Here is a 20847-nt window from a genome sequence, read left to right as displayed (position 1 = left end):
TTCAAAGCAAGGGGTTTCTTACGTATGAAGAAAAAAAGGGAAAAATAAATCTTATCCAAATCTTCTCTCTCCTCCACATCATCACCAGAAGATTGTCCAAATCACACAAAGCAAGAAGGAAAATCGTCCAAGGAAAAAAAAATCGACCAACAAGGGTTGTGCGCAAGATTTGAAGAGAGGGAGAAAAATAAGAGAAAAATAAATAAAAAAAAGAAAAGAAAATAAGCAAAAAAATTATAGGAAATTTCTTTAAGTTTATCTCTCTTATCTCTCCTCCACCTTAGCACTTTTTGTCTCAAAATATCTCACCTACCAATTGTGGATTTTTCCCTTTTAGGAAAGAGAAATTTGTTATCCTACATCCCCATTCCCTATAAATACAACTCATATAAGAGGAGGGAAGACACTTCATTCTTCTTCTAAGTTTTTTTTTAGTTGCTCTCTCTCTCTCTCTTACTCTCTTTAGTTTTAGTTCTTCTTTGTTTTTGCTTTAATCACTTTTGTAATAGCTTTTCATTTCAATTAATGTTAGCACTCTTTCATTTTTATTCAGCCTTTTATGTTTATGATTTATACAATTGAGCTGTAATTTTTAAGTTATAGTTCTAGGCTTAGATCTAGATGACAAGATCACGAGCCGTGGAGCATCTTTTTTTTTAAAGTTCAGTTTTTTATTCAAGATTTGTTTTTTCCAATCCTAGAAATTTTAGATTTGGTTTATTCAAAATCTGGTTTTTAGGGTTGGCAGTATCTCAAATCACCCAAGCTCTCAAGTTCAAGCATTGATTCAGGTAGGTAGGCTTCTTCAATAATCTTCTCTACCCCCTCTCATTCCCTCTTCTGACTATCCTTTCTTTCTTAATTTAGGATTTTAATTTCAGTCGTTACGTTATTTCTTTCCCTTTTTCCCAAGGTTCATGGCTAGTGTTTGTGTTGGCTTTGCCCCTTCTAGTCATAAAACCATCACTTTATCATTTTTATTTTAATTGCCTCTCTTTCCCTAAACCCAAGTAGAGTAACCCTTGTAAGAGTGATTCTCTGGTCAAGTAAGGAAGCTCATATTATGATACATCCCTCGGGCTAAGTAGAGAAATCTACTTGTGAGCCTCTCTCTAGCTTTATTCTTTTTTTTTTTTTACTTTTTTTTATTTCAGTATTTTTTTCCTTCATTGCTTTTTAATTGTGTGGGTTGTTTATTTTTAGTTATTTATTTATTTAATTTTAATTGTGTGGCTTGCGTATTTAAAGTCTTAGATGACGAATGGTTAGGACGTTATTTTAGATACATATGTTTAGGACGGTAGTTAGAATTACCTCACAATTATTAATCGGTTCACTTTTGCATTATTAAAAAAGGTCAAAAATAAAGTGACAGCTCTGCCTGTGTTCGACCCGTAGCTACACTGATCTGTATGCTCGCAAATTACATTTTAAATCCTAATAACTTTCTAATTATATCCTTAAGTCTCTCTCAGGTCTCATGGAATTGCTCACCATCAATTTGTGAAAAACCAGTGATGGCTCTCGCCTGATTTGGTTGGTCCTACGTATGGGAAAGTACTTCTTTAAGAATCATTGCTGCATTCTGTCCCAAGTCTCAATCACTATAGAGGAATTCAAAGAATTAAGCCATTGTTTGGCTTTATCCTTAAGAGAAAATGAGAACAAGGTCAACCTAAGGGCATCTTCAGAAAAATTATGGATTTTGACAGTGGAGCATATCTCAAAAAATTCATCCAGGTGCTTGTAGGGTTTCTCATTATTAAGTCTATAGAAAGATGGGAGCATCTGGATGATATTGGACTTGATCTCATATTGGGCAGCCTGAACAGCAGGAACCTTAATACAAGAGGTAGATGTATAAGTCGATGGGGTAAAGTCTTCACTCAATGGGGCATCTTATAGGTCCATTCTCTCTGCCATTTTATTTTTTCGAATTAAATACAAAGTTCTGTCAATTCCAGGGTCCAAATTAGTCAAGTTGGGATAACAAGAACGACGGCCATGCATCAACTACCAATAACCATGAAAATAAAATAAACTAACCAAAAAGGCTAATAACCAGGCTATGCAAAAGGGTTGAATGTGAATTCAACGAGTTAGGCTGAAGATGGTGCACTCTTCTTTCCTTTACAAGCTGGGCTACCTACAAAACAAAATAAAAACAATTAGCTAGGTATCTAGCTTTCACCAAGGAGACGGGGTTCAATTCCTAACAATAGAACCATAAGATAAATAGTGCATTTTTCTTTGCTCTACAAACTAGGCTACCTGCAAAACAAAATAAAAACAACTTAGGCTGATCTAAACTTAAACTAAAGAAGAAGATAAAAAAAAATTCTAAAATTAAAACTAAAACAAAATAAAACAAAACAACTAAATCAATCTTAGCAAACCGTGCTTCGGTTCCCTAGCAATGGCGCCAAAATTTGATTGCTATCGTGAACAAGTCAAAATAAGCCCTAACTAAACTATGAGATAGTGATAAGAAAGGGGTTGAATCCACAGAGAACTAGAAGACTAAATCTACTAAGATTAGTCAATGTTATTTTAAAAATCAAGTTTGTAAAATCCAGAATTAAATTAAAACTAAGTAAACCAATTAACAAGAATAAGAATCAAAGAGAAGAATCTATCCTTAGGTCTCGAATCCGTTCTGGTGTTATTACCAATTTCTGGTTCACACTTCGGTTCACTGAAACTATAAGTTCTAATGCAACCACAAAAACACAATCTTTGACTACACTAAGCATAACCTATCTTGTCAAGCACTATCGTCTATCGCTTTCTTTTAGTACGCTTAGTTTGATTGGTTAAAGGCTATCATTAGCGTATTGCCAAAAATCACATTAAATACCATTGCTTGAATAAAATAATTGAATCACAGAAGCAATTATTCTAAACTAATTACCAATTAAAAAGCATCCACAATGGGAGGGGTTGTTAACATCAAACAACCAAGTATGAACTTAAACCAGAAATTAAATAACAATGAACCAAAACTCCATCTAAACCTAAAGATAGAAAAGAACTTAGCTGCTCATGGTGCTAATAGATGAATGACAGCAATGATGATGGTGGTGATGAACCCTTGGCGCAATGGCGATCCTCTTCATGCAATACTGTCCTTGAAACTCCGTCCCAAAGAAGGTATGATCCAAGAAGAATAGAGAACTACGAGAACCAAGAAAGAAAATCCAGCCAGCTATGATGTATGTGAAAGGTGTGATATGGCAGCCCTCTCTTCTAAAGATTGAGTATCAAAGTCCCTCCCAAAAGAGAATGACCGAGAGATAGATGGAGAAAGAGAAAGAGAGGTGCGTGTGATTGGGTGGTAGTATTGGATTTTAAATAGGAGAAAAGAAACCGTGGGTATGGGAGAAGAAATAGGGATAATAGAGAGAGAGAGAGAGAGATCGGCTAAGAGGTTAGGACCAAAAAAAGAGAGATCGTGGGCAATCTATCTAGGAAGAAAGAGATGTGGGTAATAGAAGGCGTGAGAAGGAAGGAAAAGAAGGAGAGAGAGATATGGAATGGAGAGATAAAATGGGAATGGTAAGAGGGATAGATTCGGTGGGAGAGAGGGATTAGGAAAGAGAGGGAGATAAAATAGGGAAAAGAAAAAATAAATTAGGTGAGAGATGGGAGAGATCGACTAAAAGGTAATTCAGTGGGAGAGAAAGAAACCATGGGTTGGGGGAGAGAAAATAGGAGATGGGAGATAAAGAAAGAATAGGGAAAGAACATGGGAGATGTTTTAGGTAAAGTGGGAAAGAGAGATTCCTATTCTATTTTGGACAAGGAAAGAGAAGAAGATGAGAGAAAGTAGGAGAGGGAGAAGAGAATGTGTGGAATAGGGAGAGAGGGAGAACCGTGGGGTTTTCTCTCTCCTTAAATTTCCCCTTTTTTATTTTTTATTTTTTATATTCTCTTTTTCTCTTAAAAATTCCAACTCTACCCATGATTGTTTGCCCTTGCTTCTAGACTGAACCACATCCATCCATTTAGCATCAAATCTATGCACATCTCTTGAAAACCTTGCAACCAAAGATTATCCCAATATATGGTCAACTTATTTATGAAAATCAACTTGAAATTAACAATTGAATATTAACTTTATGAATAATTGTGACCCAATCAGTGTGTTTAATGATGGAGAGGAAGACACTACTTATAGGTGTCAAACCCCTCCCTCTTACAAGTCTCCCAAAATTTTCCACGGGCCTGCCATCCAAAAATGGCAGGCTCCCATGGGCCCGTCAAAAATACATTTCATAAGTGGATTTTCCCACATTTTAAATTCATAATTCTTCGCTTTTTTATTTTGGAATTGGCAGGTCCGTCAAAACATTGGCAGACCCGTCCCAAAACTTTTTGAAAATAGGTATTTTTAATAAAGAAAATAAATTTTTTGATCGATCCTTGGGAGAGGATAGTAATCCTTTGGACAAGCCTTATTGAGGTTGATGTAGTCAATGCAAATCCTCCACTTTCTGTTCAGCTTTGGGACCATCACAACATTTGCGAGCCACAAAGAGAATTGCACCTCCCTAATTAAGTGCTAAGTTCTTTGCTTGTTGACTTCTTCGTTAATGATTTTCCATCGCTCAGGAGCAAAATTCCTTCTCCTCTATTGCATCGATTTTTGCCGTTGGTTGACATTGAAGGCATGCTCGGTAATATCTCTAGGAATACCAGGCATATCTTATACTGACCACGCAAAGACATCTATGTTTTCTCAAAGGAAATGAAGTATCTATTGGAAAAGTGTTTGGTCCTAGCAGGCTCCAAGCTGCACCGTTTAGTCTGGCTCCTCTTTGAACAACGTGTCACACCTTGCCTCCAGGTAGGCTAAAGTATGCAGCACTAGACACTTCACCGTATTCTGTCAGCCTATTTCTCCAGGATCTAGACTTAGGGAAACTCATAACACCACAAAACACATCTATAAATCAGGGGTCATAACGATATAAACAGTCCATCACAGATATATTACATCATTTCCTAGTGTCACTAAGTGATACCTTATATTACAGTTATCCAAATAAAGTTATATATACATTTCCAATAGAATATTTAAACAAAATTTCAATATCTCAAGAGTAACTATATACATCAGAGTGCTCTCTAGTGGGAGTATATACACAAAAAGATATATCAAAATAAATTGTCTACTTCTCAGAAGTATTGGCCTCCATAAGCACAGTCGTCACATCCATAGTTGGGTCCATGATCGGCCTCATCCTCTGGAAAATGGGCCAAGTGATCCAAGGCCACTGTCTCATAAGCAGAGCAGGAAGACGACAAAACACTGGCCTCATCATCTAGAAAAGTAACTACAAGTGAGGGGGTAGGGGAAAGCAAGCACACATAATACAAATGATGCATTGCATGCTCCACACCTTGTATGATGCTCATAGATTCATTTAACATCACACTACTTCCTAGTTCATTACTAAATCTGTAATCACTGCAATAGTGTTACGCAGGGTACGTGGTATTCCCTACCCTGTACGTTGGGCCTCAAGATTACAAGCTCGTTGTAGGCAGGAGTCAGCCAATCCCGGTCAGAGCCTCGGTCTTCGACAAATGCCTAAGTTAGTAACCACGGGCAATCAAGCATACAGTACGTTGTATCCTGCTGCTATCCATCTTTGGGTATAGTATGTTGTACCATGAAAGTATATTGTTGATCAGGCAACCACTGGTCAGGATAAGTCAGTACTTATCCCCATACTGACAAGGGGTTATAGCACTTGAGTGGTGATATCCTAACCCACAATGTCTATATGATGCACAATCAACATCCACCCCTCATATTAATACAATGCACACTGGGCACTCATCAGTGTCCCAACTTACTTGCCTTACTTGTCTCAGCTTCCTTATCCACAAACCAATATCAACACAAGTAATCCTTTCATGCACATATCATATGCATGAGTCACAGGCAAGATTATAACTAATAAAACACTCCATAAAAATAAGTCAAGGCACCCACTCACCTTGGTGATCAGGGTTAGACAAGTCACTCCTTTGAATAGGGTACGTTCTCACACTGCAGTTTAGATTTCCTATTTTATGAGATATTTACATTATCAGATACATAATAAAATCCTACATCACTTACTTGCATTAGATATCGAATTCCCATTCCTAACCATAGAGGTCATTTGTCTGTTCTTCCCATTTCTATGTTTTGATTCCAAACCTCCTCTATAGTGGTATTTGTGTAAAGAATTATTGATAGGCTCTTATCCAGGTAGAGGGGTTCCACCCATACCTACAGTTCTCATGGTCATATGAAATTCCAAGCATTGAACCCTATGGTTATGGGTCATACTTTCTTTTAAAAATTATATGTATTAAGTCTCTAATATATTCAAAGGGTTACTAATCTGTTGCATAGCCTAACTGGCCTGTGGAACCCTAACCGATGGGATATAGGGGCAATCGGATGGCCAGTCGTGTCCCACCGGTTCCCCCAAACTCTGCATAATTCGATTCTGCTTCCTACTCTGGGCTTCTCAGGCTACTGTGGGGTGAAATCAAGTCATGTGCCCTGATTTCGACCACTGCTTTGGGTTGAATTCACCCTCTAGCAACTTCCTTTGGTGGGAATTCAGCTCAAGTCAATGTACAACAATATTCTTCAGAGAATTCAATAAGAATTCATGGAATTCTTTCATTCCTATTCTGTTATAACATTTATATATAGTAAACAACATATATGTATAGGTCTTCAATCATGTTTTATCAGCTCATCTCTACTTTTAGCTCAAATTTCACCTTTCCAGTAGAATTAGTGAAACCCTAGCTTTGTAATTTCTTAATGCAAATAAACCTAACCCTACACCCTAACACATATTCTAATTCTACTGATATACAATACTTACCTATGGGCACAATCGATCCAAGGTTAATCTTTGATGGTACAGTTCCTTCCTTGCTTCCTCTTCCTCTTCTCTTTCTTTCTCTTTTCTCCTTCTTCTACTTTCACTTTTCTTCTCCTTGCTATGAAGGGAAATTCACGATTCAAAGGGTGAGTTTTGGTGGCTGCTCTCAGCCCTTTATACTCCCTCAACTGAATCAGGCTTAAGGCCTGTTTGGTGGAGTCCTAAGTATATATGTATTTATATATATATATATATATATATTATATTTTATTATATTAATATATAATACCATCAAGAAGGTTAGATATAAACTTCGTTACCAAAGGAAAATTGGGAAATTTGTAGGGCAGAGAGGTGGGGCCCTCAACACATACATAAAACCCAGAATTTTACATTCTGCCAGGCAAACTGACTGGCCGGTTGGTACCCATCGGTTCAGCCATTTCAATCCCCAATGTCTATTACGCTTCCTACATACCTAACTTCTTATAAGTTATACATTACCTGACTACCCACACTTCTTGTTGGTTCCTCCAGCAATGTTGGCAGGCTAAACAGGAATATGTGGGATCACTCCTTTCCTCTTGGCATTGTACTGACACCAACCAAGCCAACATTGGCTTCCCTTGTCTTGTACTCTTGCCTATCCACAGGTAGGGTACACATGTCAACTCAGGGTATTACAATTTCCCCTTTCCTTACAAAAATTTCATCCATGAAATTTATAAGGCATACCTGGTAATCCAAATAATTGTAGCTATCTCTCTTTCATCTCATCTTCTCTTTCCCAGGAGGCTTCTTATTCTGGGTGGTTCCTCCATTTTACCTTTACATATGATATAGTACGATTCCAGAGTTGATGTTTCCTCCTATTAAAGATCCCTTCAGGTAGTTCTTCATAACTCAGATCATCATCCAAATCCAGTGACTCCACAGTAGACAACACATGTGAAGAATCCAGAATATACTTCTTCAGCATGGATACATGAAACACATTGTGAAATATTTTCCAATTCTAGGAGCAATGCTAATCTATTAGCTATCTAACCAATCGGGCCCAAAATCTCAAAGGGTCCCACATACCTGGGACTAAACTTTTCCTCTCATTCCATATCTTCTTACACCTCTAACTGGTGAAATTTTAAGAAACACTTTATCACCCACATCAAACTCCAGAGGTTTCCTTCTATTATCTACATAGCTCTTTTGCCTGGAGTGAGCTGTCTTGATTCTTTCCCTAATCATGTCCACCTTTTCACAAGTAATCTGGATCAGTTCTGGTCCCAATATTCTTCTTTCTCCAACTTCATCCCAATACAATGGGGTTCTACACTTTTTTTCATACAGAGCTTTAAATGGTGCCATACCAATAGTTGTTTGATAACTATTGTTATATGCATACTCAATCAATGGTACATGCTCATCCCAACTATAAATCATTTCTATAGCACATGCTCTCGACATATCTCCCAAGATTTGGATTGGCCTTTCTAACGGACCATCAGTCTGGGGATGAAATGTTGTGATAAAATTCAACTTGGTCCCCTTGGCCTTCTGTATACATTCCCATAAATTAGAAGTAAATCGAGAATCACGATCAAAAAAAATACTGACAAACACTTCATGATATCTCACAATATTATCAATATACAGGTATGTTAATTTCTTTAGCAATCCTTTGCAAACTAGGACCGATTTGTGTCTTGTGTCCCACGTGCTGAGCCCTACGAGTTCCTTTGGGAGTTTCCTGTTTAGGGATAGTGTTGGGTACTCAAGCCGATCGGCTTGAGTGACCTGATGACCAAGCCCTCGTTGAGGGTGGCAGCTCACATATCTATCCCCAGATTGATGTGCCCCTAGGGGACTCGCTACCGGTTCGGCAACCTAACATGGTTAGGTGTACGTAACTGGAATGGTTGCCGGTGGAACTCAATGTCTACTTCTTGGCGCCAATCCAAGGACTCATCTGTTGACGGTCCTTTGGCGTAACTAGCTGAATGGCTAGCCTTTTAATTGTTGTTTGACCCTCCTTTGGCTCTTTTCGGACGGTTGTGCTTATTTCCCATAACATGGACTTATCTCTTGTAACTTGAATCCTATCATATCGCTAAAAATTATTTTTCTCCTATAACCTTTTCCCTCTTTCCCTCTCATGTAACCACTTAAACTCAAAAAAATATATATAACAAAAAGGCAACCTTGAGGGTGTGCGAAACATTATCAATCTTCATAGGTTCAGTTTTCTGGACTGTAATATTTATAGGTTCAATTTCTGGTCTGTATGGTTTCCTTTCCGATTTGGTTCTTCAAACATCTAAGAATTTAAGAATTGATGTGGCAATAAACCCAAGCATTGTTTGTGATCTTCCCACTATTGTGGACTAAAACTATCTGCACCTGTGTACGGTGGAAGAGAGAACAACTCACGACACAGTTGTTACTTAAAGAAAACAAAAATCAAATATTAGATAATTTTTATGGGTTGGGGATCTAACCAAGGGGTAGAGTGATCAAGTAGCGATCTTTTTTCTAAATTTTATATATTGTTTATGAACCATTGAAAGAAAAAATAAATTTATGTAAGGAAAAGAACGCCTCTTTGGTTCGGTAGAGGAAGAAGAACATGCAATCCATGATACACATTAAAATTACCAAATGAATTCTTTGTTCAAGAAAATTTTCAATAGATGCAACAAAACAATTCCAATTTTTTTGATAAAAAATGTTTGCTGAATTATTCTAGGAAATCAATTTCATCTTGAAATTAAAATCATACCAAAACAGCCCCCAAGAGTGAGTTCAATTTCAATTTTGAAATTGAAGGAGTTTCTCTCCTATTTCAGAATTTTAGTGAAATAATTTTTTTTTCACTGAAATAACATGTAAAAAATTAAATCAAACAACTTTCAAAATATAAATCATCCCATAAAATTGAAATAAAAATCACATCAAAATCAACCTAAATAGACTTCTTTAGGTAACGGGCCGGGAGTAGTCAAGATTGATTGTGACTTTCGATGCCATATCTTAATATTTAGGGAAAATAATGCCTCCTCCCCTGTAGTTTGCCGAAATTACATGTGGGTTGAAGGGTTTGAACTATTTATGTCTCCCTCCCCTGTAATTTGAAAGATTCTTACATTTGAGCCCAATCCATTAGTGTTCGTGAGTTTGAAACATTTAGCTAGTGAAGTCACCTTTTTTATACCGAAAATGCCCTCAGAACTAAGTGAAGAGACCAAAAGATCCTTCACTTAAAACGAAGAAATGAGGAAAATCCCTCTTTCACTTTCATCACCTTCAACCTAGGTCTTCAATCCTTGCTCTGCAAATCTTCAAACTCAAGTAATGAAGAACACCAAGAAGGGAAGGAACTGACTGAAGTTGGTGGAGGGTTCGATTGACGAAAAGAAGTCACATTCCCTGTAGAAACTGCAATTTCTTCTTCCCTGAGTTGGTATCTCTTCCTCCAACCTCTTCATCTACTTCTACGCTCTCTGATATTCTACATTCTCTGATATCCATGGTGCCTGCCAAGAAATCGAAAAGCTTGAATAAGCAGTTATTGAATGTTAACGAAGAGTCACCTGATAAGGATGGAGGAAACGGGAACAATGCTAAGCAACGGTAAGTTTTTGGCTTCAGATGACCTTTGAGGTTCATGGGGATCAAATACTTAGTGAAGTTATCTCACTGATGTGCCAACCAATTCGGCCAAGGTAGCATGTTTTGATATTTCAGTAAAAAGAATAAACCCATGATAAAAGAAGAAAAAAGGAAAATCCTTGAGCATTAAAAACAGGTGAATTGATGCGACTTGTTGGATAGGGTTATTAACCATGTTGCAGATTACGTTTCCTTTTTGTCCTTTTTTGTTTTTATTTATTTTTACCCAAAAAGAAATCGCTATATTTTGAGTAAATCTTATGTTGATCTTTGAAGAGTTCTTATAAATTTACAAACATCCATCTTTCCACAAAATTCTTTAGTAGTTTTTTGCTTGCATGAAAATTGTACAAATACCTCTTCCTTTTACAAAAAATTCTGTCAGTTCATAAAAGTTTCACTGCCTGTATCTACTAAAAGAAGAGAGGAGGAGAAGGCCAATGATGAAGAAGTCTCATTCCCTGTAGAAACTGCAATCTCTTCTTCTCTCAGTCGGTATCTCTTCCTCTTGTAGAAACGCAACCCTAAAACGATGTAAAAGATAATGGAAAAATAAGAACAAATAATACACACAGATTTACGAGGTTCGGAAAGATTGCCTACGTCTCTAATGAGATGAGATCCTGCTTCATTATCAATGGAGAATAGAGTTACAACGTTTGTCCCTCACACTTCTCAGTATTGTTTGTATTATCAAGAAAGAAACTCTCGCTACAAATATATAGAAAAAAACTCTAATCCAAAAAGTTCACAATTGCCCTCAAATAAAAAAATTCTAGTGGGGGGTTGCGCCACCTTACACCCCCTACTATGCAGGGGGCCTCCTCCCCCCTTGCAACTCCTATGGCCTGCTAACCAGTTAGCGAGACCACCGTCCTGCCTGTCGAGGCGCTACACCAATACTCCTTGGATTAAATTGTGACGGAATACAAGACATCGTACACCAACAATCTCTAACATCTTCATCTGCTTCTACGCTCTCTAATATTCTTTGTTGTCACTCTTTTGCTCATGTTGTCGACCCTGATTTCAGCATCTGCTCTTACTGTGGTTCGGCTCTGTAATTTCCTTTCCATGTCTCAAATGAGGAGGATTGAGTGGAAGAGAGGATGGTTTGGTTCTTTGTTATCTTTTGGCGAGTTAGAGTTTCTCTATGTATAGGCATTTCTGTGTTTGATTACAGCGTGATCTTTCAATGAATAACGAAATTTTCTCCACCCAAGTTTTCCTGTAAATGGGGGCGATTTGCAGGCCTGTTTTCTCCAAAACTTCTCCAACGGTTATGTGTTAGGGATGATTTGAGTGCTTTGGGTATAAAAGAGTATAAAAAGGTATAATGGTCATCTTATCTAAAGACTTTCCTACTAAAGGGGGAAATATGGGATTTTGTTCTATAAAACAAACAACATATTCACACAGTCAATGATATGGGAAGGGGGCATAAATCGTTCAAATCTTGGGATTCACATGTAATTTCGACAAACTACAGGGGAGGGGGGCATAATTTTCCTTAATATTTATCTATGTTTATTTTGTTTTTCTCAATAAAAAAATAAAAAAATAAAAATAAAAAATATATAAAAAAAAAAGATGGATAAGAAACCACATATTTATCTACGTTTATTTTGTTCTTCTATAAAAAAAAAAAAAATAAAATAAAAAAAAAAAGATAGGTAAGAAACTAACCAAGAATATTTTATTTGTATTCAACGAAGATAGAATTTGTCCCTTACAAAATCAGCGAAAACACTATACTCACTTATCGCTCTATCGTCCACATGATTCCTTGTGAGTTGTGGAAAGAACAGCCAATAACCGGTAAGCGCTACAAACCCGATCGTTAAAGGACCCGTAACCGCCCGATGCAATTTATACCTCCCCATCAAAGCCTTTTTCACAGCCACTTCCATAGCCGTACAGATCCCATGGAGAACAAAGAACCACGTCACCTCCCACGAAGGATTCACACGCGTGAAATAAAAGTATATAAACTCGTGCATTAGACCTGACACCAGGAACGTTCCCAGAAGTGCAGGCAGTAGGGCCCACTCCCTCCCAAAAATACTTGTAGAGATACTACGTATGGGATTGTATACGATAGGGCGTAGAATACTCGTCACCATGAGGTTCCACCTTCGACCCCAAAAGTCTTGTAGGGAAGTAGAGAGGTAGGGCTCATCGAATTGAGGCTCTAGTTCCAGACGAAGCAGGGCTCGAGCCGGGGCAGCACCCATGGCTAGAAAGATTTCTAAGCCGAGATAGATGTGGCAGCAGTAGAGGACTAAGATGACCACTGGATGAAGCTGCGCTCTATAATCATAGATACGGATCACAAGAGCCAAAAGCAGGGCTTTACAGACCAGAGACAGAGGCGATTGGGATTTGGTTTTCTCTAGATCTGGGGGCGATTTAGGGTATTGGAGAGATGGGTTATACTTGGATTTGAGAATCTGAGATGGATCTAAATTTGGAGAAGAATTTAGAGGAGATCGGAGAGATGGGTAATGTCTGATTTTGATTGGGAGACAAGAAATGGAGATGAATTGGAGAAGAGATGGAGTGGGTTTGGAGGTGAGAGATAAAGGGCCTTGATCTAAGCAGAAGAGCAGGAGTTTGAAATTGGCGAGCCAGGTGAGGTAGAAGATTGTTGGACCTCCGAGATGGACGGAGGAGATGTTGAATGGGAGGACAGTGAAGAGGTAGAAGACAGGGAGGAGGGAGAGGAACCTGAATTTTCCACCTGGGATCTTTGAAGTTATGAAGTAACAGTAGAGTAGAGATATGATTGCTGTAATCCATACATGGATGAAGCTCTTGATCTCGTCTTCCATTCTGCTTCTGCTAGTCTTGAATCTCAGACAATTAAAACCCTTACTATTGCATTTGTAGCAACACCGTGCACAGAGAGAGAGAGAGAGAGAGAGAGAGAGAGGGCAGAAACCGACAAAGAGGCACATTGTCGCTGTCATGCTCATGCCACTATGTTCAGTAAAAAATGAATAAAAAAAGAAAAGGACAAGTAAGAATATGTTTGAGGCTGATACGAATCGGTATTGGTAAGGATAGATGTGTATCAGTTATTTTTGTGGTTTTTTTTTTTTTTTAAATGAGGGTTCGGTGTGCTAGCAGGTCACCTTTAGGTATGTTAGCTTCTCTTAACCATTGGATTTTGTCAGTTTTATTTAAACCGTTTGATTCATATTTATCACTTTAATTTTAAATATATTTAAAAAAGAAATGCGGACAAACATGATACGAGGTGTTTGGGAAGAGGGACAAAATCTCCTTGTGAGACTGGAAGGTCATTTCCTTTTCGTTTTATTTCAATGTAAAAGCAGTGGGACCCATTCCTTTCTCTTCCCCTTTGTTATTTCTTTTTCTTTCTACTATTTCAATGGGTACCAACGCGACGAAGTAACACACCTGCATCTCCAACCACCTGCTAAGGAATTAGGTATTTCCTAAATCAGAACCCAATCTCTCTCCTCCCACCTGAATCTGACTCTTAAATCAGAACCATATCTCTCTCCTCCATCTAAATCCGATCTCTCGACTCTCACCCAGCCCCGCCCTACCCCCACCCTCTGCAGCTCACACCTCCATGCCTTCTCTCATGCCATCCTTCCCCCCAACCCTCACCCGCATCCTCTGATTCTCCCCTTCTAAGTGGTTTTTCCTAGTAAAGAACAATTGAATCTACAATTTCAATTTATGCTGTTTCTTGTGGTTTCAGCCATGGATAATGAGCCTTGGCAGAAGCAGTAAATAACACTGTTCCAGCTGCAACCCCACGCTTATTTAATTAAGTATGAAATTAGCAAAGAAATGAAAAAAAAAAGAAGAAAAAAAGTGAGTTAGATTTGGTTGTAGAGATAGGGGCAGGGATCGGGCTAGTTGTAGATGGGGTTCTGGGGTGGGCGCAAAGCTCAGGTTGGTGAAAGGGGTAACTATGGCAGGTTGGAGGTGTAGGTGGTGGGACAGAGGTGCGGAGAAGAGGGAAGATAAAAGTAGGGGTGGGGCAGAAGTTCAAGGAGGTGAACGATGAACGGAAAGAGAAACGATGGAGAAAAAACATACCCTCAACAGAAGTGTTTTTTGTGGATAGCAGCTGACCGGAAATGGTCTCCAGTGAGATTTCTTCCAAGTAGCAGAGAGACAGAGGTATACGGTACAACAAAGAAGGGGGAGATAGAAAATATACAAAGAAAAATATACAAACTACTACGTATTCTATATAATATTGTTTATTTGAGCACAATGTACTTTGAACATATTACATAAATTGCCATTTTTCATCCAATGACAAATATTGCATCTTCACCATCTAATGGCTAATAGGACGCTAGCATGCCTTATTCTTAGGTAGCCTGCTAGCATGCCTAGTTTTCTCATATATATATATGGTAAAAGTTTTTTCTGGTCCGCCGACCAGATAAGGGAATCCATGGTCAGGTTCAATCTCATTCATCGAATTGTCATAAGAAAATCTCGTTCGTTGATTTAATTACATAACCTTATAGGATGTACACATCAATTTTTAAGACAAAATATGATCCCAATACCCAAATACACACCCAGTTCTTTGCTATCAGAGTGCTTCTTTTGAGAGAAGATATTGATAGTTGCTGGAGATAGAGAAACGAGAGTGGTGGTTTTCAGTGAGCTCTAAGTGATGGTGGTAAAGCATAAAACGCTCTCAAGGACAAGTTGCAGACATATTTGAAGTGGAGATTCCCAACTCGTATTGCAAACAAATTTGTATTCGATTTACGTGCTCACTCAGTAAGTGTTTAACCCTAAGATTGCTAAAGATATATTGAAAACAGCCCTGTGTCCTACCTTCAATTGTGTTGCGGTGGGTTGTAGCAGAAACTATTGATTGGAGGGCCTAGAGGATAGAGTAAAAGATGAACTAAATTGGCATAATGAGCAATAGCGGCAACACTCTAAGGAGCATGTTGGTGGCAGTGGCCATAAGAGGTGTGATAATGGCAAGGACGAGGATATTCGGTCATGTTTTGAACCCAACAATCCAAAGATCACTTCACAAGGTTCTCCATAAGAAGCTCATTGGAGACAAGTCACTCAGTGTTTCCCTCATGAGATCAAGAATGAAGACTCCCTTTTAATTTCCGGGTAAGAATAAGAGTATTTCCCTCTAATAATTAATTTGGGTCAGACAGGGTCCTGACCCAGTTCCTTCATGGGTCACCCATTTGGGGTAATTATAGACCCACTAGGATTAGGAACCCTAGCTGGCCAATTCTCTATAAATAAAAGGGTTTTGGCCACAAAGCAAAATTAAGGTTTTGACCTAATTTCAAGAGCTCTCTCTCTCCCTATTCTTTTCTGTCTCTTCCAGTTGAGAGTGTGCATCTCCAAGGATCTCCATTGTAATCCTTGGATTTGGATGGTGGAATATTACCTAGCGAGATATCCACAATATTTCATTCGTCGCTGTTCGTGTGAATCGATGCATGTGTAACCCGATCCATTCCACTGCAAGGATAGCTGATAAACATATTTATGTGTGAAATATTAGGTAGTAAAGCATGCATTTTACATATTTAGAATGAAACTACCTTGCATTTTATTCTCTTTTTGCAGGTTTTGTATTTTCAAGGCCTTAAGAACTATCAGGTGCCATATCTCCAATTATACACGTACAGAGGTCCAATTTCTTTTCCTACCTACAAAGAGGACGAAATTCTGAGCATGATGGATGTGTTGCATTAAAAGTACACATTCGTTTGGACAACTGTACAAGCAATTATTCTTTTTAGGGCAGAAAAAAAATAATGGACCAAAACTGAACCGAGATGCAAAACCAACCTATCTGCAACTGTCTTAGGGGTCTAAGGAATATTCTAAGAGTCCAACAAAGTAGAAGGGACCTACCTTGGGTGCCACTCTCTCTCTCCTTGGGTGTGGAACATGAAATCTCCTTTTTTTTGGAGATTTGGTTAAAGATTCTGTCACACCCCACTCCTAGTAGATCCAATTTACTATTAGGAATACCGGTGGTGTGAGTAAGACACGTACCTGTCTTACAACCTACCAGAATTTCTGATAGCAGTACCTTAACATTTTCAGAATCTCACAACACAAACCAACATAAGTAGCGGAATCAGAGTATAGTAGTGAAATTATAAGTAAAATGGAAAATAATCTAATGATAATAAAATAGCAATAACCGAGTTATTCTATTACATTCATCAATGATATATAATATAATCTCAAGAAAATATATAGTCCATAACTATATCCAAAAGTATCGAAATAGGATGTACAATCTCACGGTGCGGCATAAGCACAGAGATCGCAAACACAGTCTTGATTGTGCTCCTCTGTTTTTGGCATCCACCAGTTGCTCACACCATACTCCGACCCAGAAGATACTGGGTCACCCCCCATAGGCATCATGGTATCTACATCATCATCTAAAAAGGGGTGTATATGTGGGGCGAGCTTTTCAACTCGCTCAGTGAGGGGTGGGGTCAAACACATCCAAGCAAGTCGATAACAGTAATAATTTATGATGCATGATTGTGAAAATTAAATACATAGTCCATGATGCTCGTGATGTAATTCATTTATTTATTATCCACCTAATAATATAAACTAAGTCTGGTAAATGCTACTACGGCGTATTAGGCTGTATCCCTCGTCTCGAAAACGACATTCTAGCCATGATTAGAAGCCTGTCAGTCCTCATTGTTAGGGATATGCCCACACTCCTATAGTTGGTTTTGATGATAACAAACATATGAAGGTATGCCACAATTTTTCTTCAAGTATTGTTTTATAGAGACTTCATATCAAAGATCGAATTTGGTGAATGAAAGGAAGAAATGAAGATTGAAGTCATCAAATGAAGAGTATCAACAAGTTGGCATCAATGCTTGAAGAAGATATCATAAGAATTTAAGCTTCAAGATGTCAAGACATGAAGCTCAAATACATGGAATTGCAAATAAGAAGAAAAGAAGATGAAGTGCCAAAGAGTGGAAGGTTCAAGTGAAGAAGAAGACCACTAGGATAGATTGGTCATTTTTAATGTAATTTGAAACTTCCACATATATATATATATATATATATATGCAATCACCATATGCATGTACATTGCAACATACTAGAATGACCATAGAGCATACCTTGACCAAGTATGGAGAGTCTCTAAGTGGTGAGGAACATATTAGGAAAAATGTGTTCTAGTGAAATTCTGTAAAAATCACATTAACCTGACTTAAAGGTATTTTGGATAATCTTAGAGTCAGTATCAGGAGATGAAACCTCATAGAAGTTGTAGAAAATTGAGTCACGATTTCAACGCAACTAATCTCAGGTCAATCCGAGGCCAGACCGAAAAGTTATGGTCAAAACACTAACAACTGGTCAGTATGACAGTATTCTGTCAAAACAGTTTGTCATGTTGGTGGTCGACCAGTTGAAAGCCCCGATCGATTAGAACTGTCCGAGACCATAGCCGGTCGACTGGTAGAAAGTCTTGGTCAATCAGTGCTTCCCTGGAAAAGCTCCAACGACTAGTTTTTTACCTCAATGGCTCTTTCCGATCGATCAGCTACCGATGGCGGTAGACTGGTGGTCCCAGAATACGATTGTTAGAGCCTGATTTCCTACCTAAAATGCTTCATTAAGCTCACCTATAAATACCCAAACCACTCTTAATTAAATATGAATTAAAAAAGAGCATTAAGAGCATTATTGTAAGCATTCAATAGTCATTAAGATTATTCTATTCTACTTGAGTCGTTCGATTACTCTAATCCCAACAAAAGGCTCAAGTCTCAATCAAGTCCTTCACTCTCTCCTGTGCAAGTCAAAGCCATAAGAGAGGACTTTACAAAAGGTGTATCATTTATCTCTCATTCTTATCATTTGCACCACACTTGAGGTAATCCTCTTATTCCACTACTTCATATTTATTTCTGTTTTTACAATTCTAGACTGTACTTAGGATTGTAAGGATTCTCTTATCCTAAAAAGAGGAAGGTATTTCTCTACCTCCAAAAGAGATTGTAAAGACGCCTCTCTTCCTGTAAAAGAGATTTGTAAGGATACTCTTATCCTTGAAAAAGATTTTAAAAGTTTACTTCGCTACCTACCGTATTGAAAGGGAGAACTAGTAGAATACCTTACAAGAGGATTCTTGTAGGGAGTGGACTAGACTCGGATTGAGTTGAATCACTATAAATCTTGTGTTGTGTGATTGTGCCTATTTTATTTATTCAGCATCGTTTTTAACTAGTAAGCACACTTGGGACATATACATTAAAAAGAGTTAATTTTCACTAGTATAACCTATTCACCCCCCTCTAGGTTATTTCAATTGGTATCAGAGCGGGAGCTCAATATATAAGACTAATTTATCTTAAAGTGAGTCAAAGACCATGATCACATTTAATCAACCACCTGAAGGAATGGATGCATCTAGGCCTCCATACTTCAATGGAGAAAACTTCTCCTTCTGGAAATGTAGATTTAAGAATTTTATTTGTGGATATAATTTTTTTATTTGGAGAACTATAGAAAGAGGACCATATGTCATCACCGTAAATGGAAAGACGGTACCAAAGGATGAATCAAAATTGACAGTAGATCACCTAGTACTTCTTCAATACAATTTCAGGGCTCTCACCTACCTCCAATGTGCTTTAAATGAAGAAGAATTCAACAGAGTAAGTATGTGTGAAAACGCTAAAGAAATTTGGGACACACTTGTAGTAACACATGAAGGTACTACAGAGGTAAGAGAAAGAAAAGTAGACATGCTTATACAAGAATATGAATTATTTCAAATGCATGAATATGAAAATATTTTTGACATGTTTACTAGATTTACTAATATTGTAAATTCCTTGAAAGGACTTGGTAAGACTTACACCAACTCTGAGATGGCCAGGAGAATTCTTAGGTCACTACCTACCAAGTGGAAACCAAAGACAACTGCTATCAATGAAGCTTGAGACTTGAACAAGATAAGTCTATATGAATTAATGAGCTCACTTCTTACCCATGAAAAGGATCTTTATGCAAAGTTCAAGAAAGTATATCCCAAATTCATTGCTTTCAAAGCATCTAAAGAATTAGATGAAGAAAGTGAAGAAGAGAATGATGAGGAAGTCTCATTGGATGAAGATGAAAGTGACTCCGATGAAGTCATAGACCTTGCCTTAATGGCTCATGGAGACAAAGAACAAGAAGTAAGTTCTCAATCTTATTATTTAGATACTTCAAATAATGAAGCTAATGATGATGATATTCAACAAGCTTTTGAAGCTTTATATAAAGAAAGCTTGAAACTTGAGACTGAAAAGTCTAATTTGGAAAAGAAGGTTCTTTCCCTCAATAAGATGATAGAATCCTTGACATCTAAAATGTATGAACTTGAGGAGGATAACTCAAAGTTAATTACCATATTTCATACATTTACTAAAGATCAAAAGACTTTGGATACATTATTAGAATCCCAATGCAAAAGTCCTCAAGACAAAGAAGGACTTGGTTATGATGGTGGAACCTCACCTCAAGGGAAAGAAAAAGAAAATGTAGTTTCTCCAAAGAGAAGAAATCTCCATTATGACCAAAGGCAAGTTCTAAAAAGAAATAACATCCATTATGCGTATTATTACACTCCCTCCAAGAGGTATGATAGACCTCAAGGGAATTTCAAATCTCAAAGGGATTTTAGACCACATACTCCCTATTGGCCACAAACACATTAAAGGTCTTATCCACTTTATAGATCATATAAGACTCAAAGAAATTTTAAATCTTACAGGCCACCTGCACATTATGAAATATATGATTCACAAAGGGCATACACACCATTTAGACCTCACACACCCAAAAGGGTTTGGAAACCAAAGGGATATTTTGATTGTAACATGGAAACATGGATGGACTCTTGAGATTATGGGGACCAATATATGCTTGATTCTATTGGATTAAAGAGCCAAAGTAAAAGATGGATGATGCATTGATGGTTGTTTTGGTATCATTAGAGAAGGGATGAAATATCCTACTCCAAAAGGTTCTCTGATAGATATATTTGTTGGAAGATTTGAAATAGTAGAATGTTTGTCAAAATTGGCAATGATTGGCATCATCAACCATCTTAGAATTTTTAATGATCTATCTTGCTGGAATGTATGTTAGCTTCATTGACATCTATTGCATATTTTTAGGGAGAGCTTCACCTTAATTCTCATTTTTTGAATGCAATTTTTACATGATGCATATGCTTAGGGGGAGCATGTTTTAG

At 37.7% G+C, this 20847-nt stretch overlaps 1 protein-coding gene and 1 long non-coding RNA gene across 3 annotated transcripts; both read right to left on the bottom strand.

Annotated features, from left to right (window-relative positions):
- Nucleotides 1-4944: 4944 nt before the first annotated feature.
- Nucleotides 4945-7033, bottom strand: LOC122070730. Its single transcript, XR_006137947.1, has 2 exons — nt 6897-7033; nt 4945-5324 (listed from the first exon to the last, which is right to left on the bottom strand). It is a non-coding gene; the product is annotated as an uncharacterized LOC122070730 (long non-coding RNA).
- A 2791-nt stretch (nt 7034-9824) lies between these two features.
- Nucleotides 9825-13513, bottom strand: LOC122070734 (long-chain-alcohol O-fatty-acyltransferase-like). 2 transcript variants are annotated; one of them, XM_042634939.1, is made up of 2 exons: nt 12322-13509; nt 9825-10426 (listed from the first exon to the last, which is right to left on the bottom strand). In XM_042634939.1, exons 1-2 carry the CDS (start codon nt 13391-13393, stop codon nt 10311-10313), a joined length of 1188 nt encoding a protein of 395 aa, XP_042490873.1. In that variant the 5' UTR covers nt 13394-13509; the 3' UTR covers nt 9825-10310. The 2 variants fall into 2 exon arrangements, with proteins under 2 accessions (XP_042490873.1, XP_042490872.1); XM_042634938.1 differs by lacking the exon at nt 9825-10426 and adding an exon at nt 10917-11086 and having other exon boundaries at nt 12322-13513.
- Nucleotides 13514-20847: the final 7334 nt, after the last annotated feature.

Source organism: Macadamia integrifolia, unplaced genomic scaffold, assembly GCF_013358625.1.
Source record: "Macadamia integrifolia cultivar HAES 741 unplaced genomic scaffold, SCU_Mint_v3 scaffold99, whole genome shotgun sequence".
NCBI classification, from domain to species: domain Eukaryota; kingdom Viridiplantae; phylum Streptophyta; class Magnoliopsida; order Proteales; family Proteaceae; genus Macadamia; species Macadamia integrifolia.
The sequence above is the reverse complement of the archived record's forward strand: the minus strand, read 5'-3'. Positions and strand labels throughout refer to the sequence as shown.